This window comes from Populus euphratica, unplaced genomic scaffold (assembly GCF_000495115.2).
Source record: "Populus euphratica unplaced genomic scaffold, PopEup_1.0 scaffold556.1, whole genome shotgun sequence".
NCBI classification, from domain to species: Eukaryota; Viridiplantae; Streptophyta; class Magnoliopsida; order Malpighiales; family Salicaceae; genus Populus; species Populus euphratica.
In genome coordinates, this window is record NW_011500140.1 from 156,381 (window position 1) to 166,654 (window position 10,274).

The following is a 10,274-nucleotide window of genomic DNA, read 5'->3' on the forward strand; positions in this document are numbered from 1 at the left end:
ATATATATATATATATATATATGAAAAAGAGAACTCATATATAAGCTTCATGCAACGATACTAAAATCGAAGTAAGGATTTAATTGTAAGTTCGTTAAAGATTTGGGACTTTATGTGCTTGTCCTTTAAATAAAGAAAAATGTTTCGTTAACATTTGACGTTGATAGTGATTTTTCACTAATTAATTGAAGAAAAAAAAGGCATGTATTTTTTTTATCAATATTTTATGGTGATAACTGGGAAGATTCTTTTTTATTACGCTATATTTTAGAGTAAAATTCAATAAAAAATTATTATTATATTATATAAAATTTCTTATTACATTACCGAAACAAACTAATTTGATTATATTATGAAACTTTATTGTTTATATAAACCAATTTTTTTTTTAATTTAGTCCCTTTTATTTATTTTTTAATTTTATTCTTTTATTTTCTCTATTTTATTCTCATATTTTTTTTTAGCAATTATCTGGGTTGACCAACTAAGTTGGCTAGATCATATTGAAACTATTCACACATGATTTAATTTTAAATCTCAAATTAGATAAAAAAATCTGATTGATATTTTTTTTATCATTTTTTTTTTCAATTTTATTCTCAAATTTATTTTAGTAGTTGACTAAATTGCCATCAAATTTGTCAAATTGACTAGGTTATATTAAAATAACTTTTATTTTATTTCATCTATTTTATTCTCATATAATTATTTGAGTTGTTTTTGGACCAACTAATTTAGCTGGATCATGTTGAAATTATTCATACATGATTTAATTTTAAATTTTAAATTAGACAAAAAGTTTTATCAATGTTTTTTATATTAATTTTATTTTTGTTTTTTCAATTTTATTCTCAAATTTATTTTATTGGTTGACTAAATTACCATTAAACCTGCTAAACTGACTAAGTTATATAAAATAACTCTCATATAATTTAATTTTAAACTTAAATTAGATAAAAAAATTGCTCGAAAGGTTTTTTTTCTATAATTTTTTTTTTAATTTTATTCTACCAATCAACCGAGTTGTTTTTGAACATACTGAATTCACTAAATTATACCGGGCTAACTTTCATCTAATTTAATTTTAAACCCTAACAAAGTATAAGGTTAAATTAAAATATTTTAAAATTAACTAGTTAAGTTTAATAATAATATTAAATAATTCTTACACCTGAGATGTAATCTTGTCAAGTTCAGAAAAAAACTTTTATCCAGTACGCAAAGCAGAGGAGATTATATATATATAGTGTTGCAAGAGGAATAAAAAATGTAGAAACAGAGCATAAATAAAATTATATATTAGGAGATTTTAGTAATTTCGTTTATTATCTAGACAAGCAAGAATTGCAGGAAAATGTGGTTGGAGTAATAATTATATTCAGAGCGGCGAGGCGTAAATTGATAGAGACCAAGCCTTCACATACAAAAAGGAACACTTTGGTACCTCTAATTTTAGGTTCATTTTATCACATCCCTGTATTTTTAATATTTTTCATAACAATCCTTATTTTTTCGTAAATTTCAATGTAACCCATGGTATGTCAATACTAGTCATGAGATCAACATCCTACGTTAAAGCTTCGGCAAGTTAAATCGAGCTTGAAATAGTTAGTATCCACACACAATTGGAAAATTTGTGGATTGTAAAATAATTGTGCAAAAGAGCAGAATATAGAAGAAAATATGTGGAGAATTTGAAACTAAAATGAGCAAAGAATTAGAATTAAAGGAGTACACAGGGTATGATTATATATTTGTAGAAATAATAGCCAAGAAGCAAAATGTTCCCCCAGTGCTCCAGCAATCAGACGTTTATTGGCTGTGCAAATGTACAGTCACACGGTCTTCACTCGCTGCAGAACATGTAGATTTTGTCTGTATACCATGAAGAAGTGGAGGTCAGAAATCAAGAGTGCTGCAGAGATTAAAGTCACGAAAATAATATTAAATTCCAATTTAATTAATTTTTTCCCCATGTCTTTTACTTTTCTTTTTTTATGTTATTTTGGCTATTCATTCACCTTAAATTACTTATGTTTTTTAATGGTATGATAACAAGTAGAAGAGATTTTATAAATATAAATTAGATATAAAAATAATAACAAAATAATTTAAAAAATTATATTTATTATAATAGATTGATTCACGGAACTCATAATTAAAAAGCTTAACTCATATCAGATTTTAATTTATACAAATAAAAACATTGATTTTAATAAATTTAATTACTTCTACTATATTTTTAACTATTTATTTAACCAATCAAATTTAATCAAAACTTAATTAAATTAAATCAAATAATTTTTTTAAAATAAAATTATATTATTGAACTATATATGTATAAATTTTTTTTGAAACATGTATTTTAAGGTGATTGAACTATATATAAATTTTTATTTGAAATATGTATTTTCAGGTGCTCAAACTATATATGAATTTTTTTGTTAATATATTTTAAAATTACTTATAATTTTATAGTTTTACAATCTATTTTTACAATCTAAATTTATATTATATTTTCCATGCTGCGTTAAAATTATAATTTTAACAACTTTGATCAGAATTATATTTTTGCTCCATGTTTTAGCTTAACTAATAATGATCAAATTAATAGATGGAACTCAATAGTACACAGCAAGAAAAACCAGAACTATCAAGAAACCAGAGAAAGGAGACAAAAATGGTGATGTGGGATTTTCATTGATAGAAATACTTGAAATTCTAAGATTTTTAGGATCGTATCAAGCTATGGGCTCGGTTTTTAACCCAAAATAATGATCATGGGCTTTTATTTTATCAGAACATAATAAGCCTGGATTATTTATAATATGTTTGGGCTTGATGGGTGGGCTTGGCCCTCTACTGCCGACAAGGTACTTGAAACATGGGCATGAAAACATCCATTCTATAAACCGCCAACTTTAAAAATACCAAGATGTTAGGGATGGTATTGGATAAATCTTTTTCATTGTAAAAAATAATGTTAAAGTAATTTACGTATTTCTAAAAAAACAAATAAAAAAACTCATGTTATTAATTTGACTAGGTTTAATAGGTTTGACTAATTTAAGTAAGATAAATTAAAAAAATACAATAAAATAATAAAAGAAATTGAAAAAGTATAAATGGTAAGAAAAAAATAATCCAAGTCCACTTAGATTCATATACCAAATTTATAATTTTTTATACTCATAGAAAATAAATTGAATAAAACTTTAGAAGAAGAGGAAAATGAAGAGGCAGGAACATAGTTTGTTCAAACTAGTTTGATCATAAGCAAATTAAGGTCCAACTTGAGCAGGGTCTTGGGCACACCTGGTCGGGCTGGGTCTTACTTGAATGCTAATGTCCACGACAGCCGAGCAGGAGATGGGAAGCCCATCCCATATTTTTGTAGGATTTTTCCCCCCTTCAAGGGAATACTTTTCTAAGAATTTGAATGACTTGTGCGGGAAAACTACGAAATTTTGAGGTGGTTGGAAGGGTATTTTTTCAGATTTTGATTTTTTTATTTAAAATAATTTTTTAAATTATTTTAATGTATTGGTGTAAAATAATTTTTTAAATTATTTTAATGTTAAATTGTTATCGTTACTTTTTAAAAAATAATTTTTTTTATTTTAATGTGTTTTTAAACAAAAAATATTTTAAATTGTTATCGTCATCATAATTTTAACATGTTTGAAACATGATTGTGATTGTTTTTTAAAGTTTTTTTACATGAAAATATATTAAAATAATATTTTTTATGTTTTTAAAAATATTTTTGATATTAATACATCAAAATAATTTAAAAATATAAAAATTAAATTAATTAAAAAAATACTTTTAAAACTAAAATGTCAACTATTCAATTTCACTCCTATATTTTAAATTTATTCATATAAACCTTAGGTTTTTTTACTCACTTTTTCATCACCTAATATTATTTTTTGCAATCGTCCGTTTTACAGTAGATTCTTTGCTGGATTAATATTTTTGGATGTAAAAACCATGTACATAAAAAATAAATTGCAACCAACATATTTTCTAGTTGCTAAAAGAATCTTGATTATGAACTATATATATTAAATTAAATATATATATATATATTAAATTAAAAATTATTCAAATAAAAATAACTTTGAATCATAATTGCCATAACATATATTTAAAATACTTTCAATGATGTCGTTTTGTGTGTATAATTGTTAAATTGCATCATATCGAACAAATAAATAAATGATATTTAAACCAGAATAAATATAAATCTTTAAAACTCTGAAAATATAAAAATAATAATTTGCAAGTATAAATCTTCATTTTTTATTAATACTTTTACTTTTTTTCAAAAAAAACCCAACTTTTTGCTTGATATCGTTTATTTCTTAAAAATCAAAAGCAATAAGAACACTATCAAAAACGTTTTAGACAATTTAAAATAGATATAAAAATATATCTTTCTAAATTCCAACTGAAATCACTTTGTTCCATCATGGATAACTTTGAACAAGAGCGAAAGAGAACATTTTCTAAATTAAAATCTCAAAATATTAAAACTCAACCAGAAGTAAGTTAAAGAAACTATTTATACTACTCGGACTAAATTTCATTGAAAAAGAAAATAAAGAAAATAAATAGTTATAAAGGTAATATAAAATCTAACTAATATTAGTATTGTTAAAAAAAATTAAAAAAAGCTAATAAAAATATTTATTTTTAACTCGGACTAAATTTCATTGAAAAAGAAAAAAAGGAAAAAAAATAGTTATAAAGTTAATATAAAACCCAACTAATATTAGTATTGTTAAATAAAATTTAAAAAACTAATAAAAATATTTATTTTTTAAAAGATACTAATGCAACTGATGGTAGGAACAACAGATTAAATTTATCCTTCCCTTTCTATTGATGACCCGTCGACGACAAGAAGCAACACCACCCCCCCCCCCCCCCCCCCCCCCCCCGGCAGCTTAATGTTCCTCCTCCTCCTCAAACCTTTGTAAACGTTAGCGTCAAATTCCGGCAAAAATCTCCTTCATGGGCCACTCAACACAGTCTTTTAGTTGCACTCCGATCCGGCAACGGCCAGGAGAAGAGATTTCCGGTTAAGAACACCAGAGAGGAAGATGTTGCCTATCATTTTGCCTATACTTAATCCCGGACAAGAGATAGAATCTTCCAATATGATGCTGCAATTTTAAGATGTGTTTGGCATTGAAAAAATTATTTTTTAAAATTAATATATTTTTAATATTTTTAAATTATTTTATTATACTAATTTTAAAAATAAAAAATTCTTTAAAAATCAATTACAATCACAATTTAAAATACACACTTATTACAATCACACTTCAAAATACACACTTATTACAATCAGATAATAACGTGGTGCGATCTGCTACACAGGTGGGATGTTTCCGGATAGTTGTTTTTTCATTTTTTTTATTTAATAATATAATAAAATAATATTTTTTATTTTTTAAAATAATTCAAGAAAAACTCAATTTTCTTTTTTAAAAAAACAACATTTAAAACACAATCGGATCAGAGTCAGTATGGGCTCCTGGCCTCCCAGTTTTTTAAATGTTTTATTGTTGAAAAATCTCTGTCACTGTGAGTATTCCTAGAAAGAAAGAGAGTAAGAGAAAGCTCCTCTGTTTGTCTGCCAAAAACCCAAAGGACAATCCCGCTTCCCTAAATCCGTGAAACCAGGTCGTAGAACAGGACAATATGCTTTTAAGTAGATACCCAATACAAGACAAAACAAAATAAACCTTCCACTGACAGAACCCCAAGCCAAACCCTAAAATCCCTCTTCTTAGGCCAAAACCCCATTTAACAATACAGCATCCTTCGCCTTCCCGCCTCCCCTGACTATCTATATGCAGACAGAGGCAGATCGACGGACAGGAACAGACATGATATTTACTCAAAGGAGAAGGAAGTGAGCTCAAATGCTTGTTAGGAGGGATGCAGAAGTTACTACAAAGAAACCCCTCAAGCCCCCTCCTCTGTACTTCCTTTTCTACTAATTATTTTCTCTTTAAAAACAAAAACTATTCCTATATCTCTCTTTCGATGCCAGCTGCTACTCCCCCTCCTCTGTACTTCCTTTTCTACTAGTTATTTTCTCTTTAAAAACAAAAACTATCCCTATATTTCTCTTTCGATGCCAGCTGCTACTTGTTTTTACAGTAATAGCTCTTCTTTAGCTGCCTCTTTAGCTAAAAAACTCACTCTCGCACCCGCACTGCCCTCCCGCTTCTATTCAACGACTGCCTGTAGTGCTTCCCGCTCAGTGCTTCCCGTTGCGCTGTTGGGCTTATAACGAATACCCCTATCAGGTCATGGGTGGTGGCCCGGCCGGCGTGGTATTGCAAGGTGGCGGGTGGGCAGGAAGGGTCTGTTGTGACTGCTGCGGCTTTGGCGGCTGGTGAAGGTGTGCGGAGTAGTGGGGATGGAGATGAGGAAGGAAAAGGTGAAAAGAGTGAAAAGGGTGCGGAGGAAAAGGCCGCGAGGTTGAGTAGGAGGCAGAAGGGGACAGGTGGTGATATGGAGGGGAATGCTGATCTGTTGATAATTCCCGGTGTAGGGCCGAAGAATTTGAGGAAATTAGTGGAGAAAGGGTTTACAGGAATGGCTGAGCTTAAGCAGTTTTATAAGGATAAGGTAATGGTAATTGTTTTTGTTATTCTCAAATTTTGGTGTTATATTTCTGTAGGTTTTTAATTTCCTGATATGGAGTTTGTTTGCTGTGTATGAAGTATTGGTTTGATGGGTTTTAGGTTTAGATTTAGGAGAGTTGAAATGGGGTTTTGGTTTTGTAGATGCGAACCAGCTCCTTTTGGTGCTGATGATTTTGCTAAATGGCTGTATTTTTAGAATTTTGTAACTATAGGAATGCAAGATTCATTAGAATCATGTCCTAATTGGACGCAATGATTGTCATGGGTACCAAGTTCTTACAGCCACGGAGTTGAACAAACATCATAAGAGATTAAATTTCACTTCGTGTTTTGATGAGAACAGAGGAATCACTTCATAGATGTAATTGTTTGGTCCAGTTAGTTATATACTGTTGCAACCTGCAATTCAATAGTTGTTAAAGGTGATCTCTTATGCCGGTCTAAATTGGGCTTACTGATTGCATGTGATTTCCAGACTTTTATGGTCGCGGATTCAAATAAATAGTTCAATAGAGCAAGTATTATTCTATGTTTAATGGTGAATGGAGGAAATTTCATTCAAAGGTTGGACATAGTCTCTCTCTCTCTCTTTTCTCGCTCTCTGACTGTATACTAAGTTACTAACAGGAATTCTGGGCCACTTGTTGTAGTTTCTTGGAAAATCCAGCAAGACAATGGTCGAGTATTTACAGAGTTCTGTGGGAATTATTCACAAAAATCATGCTGAGAGCATAACAACTTTCATCAAAGAGAGTGTGGATGAAGAGTTAAAGGATTTGAATTCTGATGCAAGGTCCAAAACTAAGAAGCGACTCACGTTTTGTGTTGAGGGAAATATCAGTGTTGGAAAGACAACATTTCTTAAGAGAATAGTTAGTGATACAATTGAGCTACGAGATCTTGTTGAGGTGGTGCCTGAACCCATTGATAAGTGGCAGGATGTTGGCCCTGACCACTTTAATATACTTGATGCTTTCTATGCTGACCCGTCAAGGTATGCCTATACCTTCCAGAATTATGTCTTTGTGACAAGGGTTATGCAGGAAAGAGAATCATCTGGTGGGCTGAAGCCGCTCAGGTTGATGGAAAGAAGTGTTTTCAGCGACAGAATGGTAAGCATCCTTTGAGTCATGGTTTTAAAGTTGACAAATAGTTATATTAGTTAATGTAATTCATTTTTACCAGAAGCGCCAAAGCATACTGATTGGCTCTTACATCCCTAATGATTGAATTAAAAGACTTTGGATTTTTGTTTAAGTTTGATTATGATCAAACATGGATTCAAAACCTTGCAGTTCTTTCTCCTTTGGTTGATCCCATGCGAGAGGAACAAAAACCTGATTTAAGCGTTCAAGGCTGATAAATTTTAATCTCACTCTTACTTGATAAAGGTCTTTGTACGAGCTGTGCATGAGGCAAAGTGGATGAATGAGATGGAAATCAGCATTTATGACTCCTGGTTTGATCCGGTTGTCTCAGTTTTGCCTGGGCTTATTCCTGATGCTTTCATCTACCTTAGAGCAAGCCCTGATACTTGTCACAAGAGAATGATGCATAGGAAAAGAACTGAGGAAGGTGGAGTCAGCCTAGATTATCTTCGTGACTTGCATGACAAGCATGAGAGCTGGCTTTTCCCATTTGAAAGTGGTAATCATGGGGTACTTTCTGTGAGTAAGCTACCTTTAAATTTGGATAATGCCCTACATCCTGATATAAGAGACAGGGTGTTCTATTTGGAAGGTGATCATATGCACTCAAGTATTCAAAAGGTATCAAACGCGTATCCTTTCCTATGAAATTCACATGATTGAAAAGAAAAACTGGCTTACAGCTTTTGTTCTGAGCAGGTCCCTGCTTTGATTCTTGACTGTGAAGCCAACATTGACTTCAGCAGGGATGTTGAAGCCAAGGAGAAGTAAGATAGCCATCATTTTACTTTAATCTCTCATCTTATGAGCAGATATATAATTTTATTTTGTTTTAAAGTGGTCACCCTTTCCATAATACATATGATGTTTTAGATAGAGAATAAGAATTTATTAACGGGAACAATGTTGAATTAAAAGGAGGAGAATAGGCATCCTCTCTAATGTAGAAAATGCCAGAAAAACCTTTTAAAATGGCATCCACCGATGTAGAAACAATAATGAAACAACTTAGAAGGGCAATGGATAAAATAATATATCTTACCCCGCAAAATTGCATTGAAAATAGAGTTAGCTCCAATTAACGAACTCCAGATAACTTCAAGTTGTGGCTCGCTACCACTAAGCGTTAAGTTACATTCCTTCTCTGTAAGAATACAGCAAACACGAGTCTTCCCATGTACTTTCAGTTTCTTGGCCAATCTTTTGAAGCTGGCTGTATCATTATATCTCCTTAATTGCTTGCTGCACTAGCATAAATCCAATTTATTTGTTATGTGGTGTTGAACTGCTGTCTGCGAACACTCGAGTCATATTACCAAATTTAGTATGTTTTAAGTTTTTATTAATTTTAATTGAGGAGTCTGATGCAGATCTGTGTGCTGCGCAGGAGCAGGATATTTAAGTTTATTGTACAACCACGTTTCTCATATGTCAAGTCTTAAAAAAAAAAAATATGGTACAAACGTGCCGGCATTGCACTCAATGTTGCACTCTACAGCTATCGAATGAGAACACACACACACACACCGACTCTCATGTGCTTGTACGAAAACAAAAGCGAAGACATGTTGAATTCATGAGTGGAATATTGATGAGAAGTATATCATTGTAGTTATTGTTATTATCAGAATTAAATTGCTACCTCCTGGTCTGTAGCCCCATTTGAAAAGTGTAGTAGGCATGCACCACCAAGTTGAATGAGTTTTGCAATCAGTGAGGAAAATCAAAATGCTCTTGTTTCCTGGCATGAAAGTTTTATTAGTGTTTATGGTGAAAATTCTTATACACGCTTGATTCCTAAAGCCCGCATGCTGTTGGACTGATTTGGTTAATGATGTTCTTTGTGAAGCTATGCGCGCCAAGTTGCAGAGTTTTTCAAACATGTGAAGAAAATGAAGGAAGTTCCATCTACAAAGGGTGATGGTGGTGTTAACCAGCGAAAGGTCGTCCTACCTCATGAAGGAGGATTGCTTTTACCAAACGGAGCGCACTTCCCCGAGTCTGCTCTCAAATCCTTAGATTTTACTCGGGCAATGTCATTCATGTCTGGCCAGTGATTGTCTGCCTGGCCTTGGTTTTCTTGACCCCAGGATCACTTAAAGAGGAACCTGCGTGTTTGTCTGACATGTCTCTGGATGATGTGACTAGTTTCTGTGTGGATGTAAAAATGGTTTTAACCCTTAGGATTTAGAGATGTAGAGATGGTTGTATGATTGTTGAATGCTTTGATAATCCAATGTTTGGTTGGTTGCTTTAGGCTTGAAGCTTTGTTCTTCACGAAATATAAGGAATGCTTGGTTATTCTTCTTGGATAGAAAAGATAAATGAGGCAGAGATAAAAATGGATTTGGTTTGAGAGATAAATTTATTAATTTTAGAGAATTTATTTCTAAAATATAAAGTACAATGGAGAAATATCTTCGGAGAGATTATTTATTATTTTTAAAATATTATTATA

At 31.3% G+C, this 10,274-nt stretch overlaps 1 protein-coding gene across 1 annotated transcript; it reads left to right on the forward strand.

Moving 5' to 3' along the window:
- Positions 1 to 1,705: 1,705 nt before the first annotated feature.
- Positions 1,706 to 10,084, forward strand: LOC105110621 (uncharacterized). The gene is made up of 6 exons (XM_011005711.1): positions 1,706 to 1,864; positions 6,268 to 6,651; positions 7,319 to 7,780; positions 8,060 to 8,437; positions 8,516 to 8,583; positions 9,666 to 10,084. Exons 1-6 carry the CDS (start codon positions 1,706 to 1,708, stop codon positions 9,871 to 9,873), a joined length of 1,659 nt encoding a protein of 552 aa, XP_011004013.1. The 3' UTR covers positions 9,874 to 10,084.
- The last annotated feature ends 190 nt before the right edge of the window (positions 10,085 to 10,274 follow it).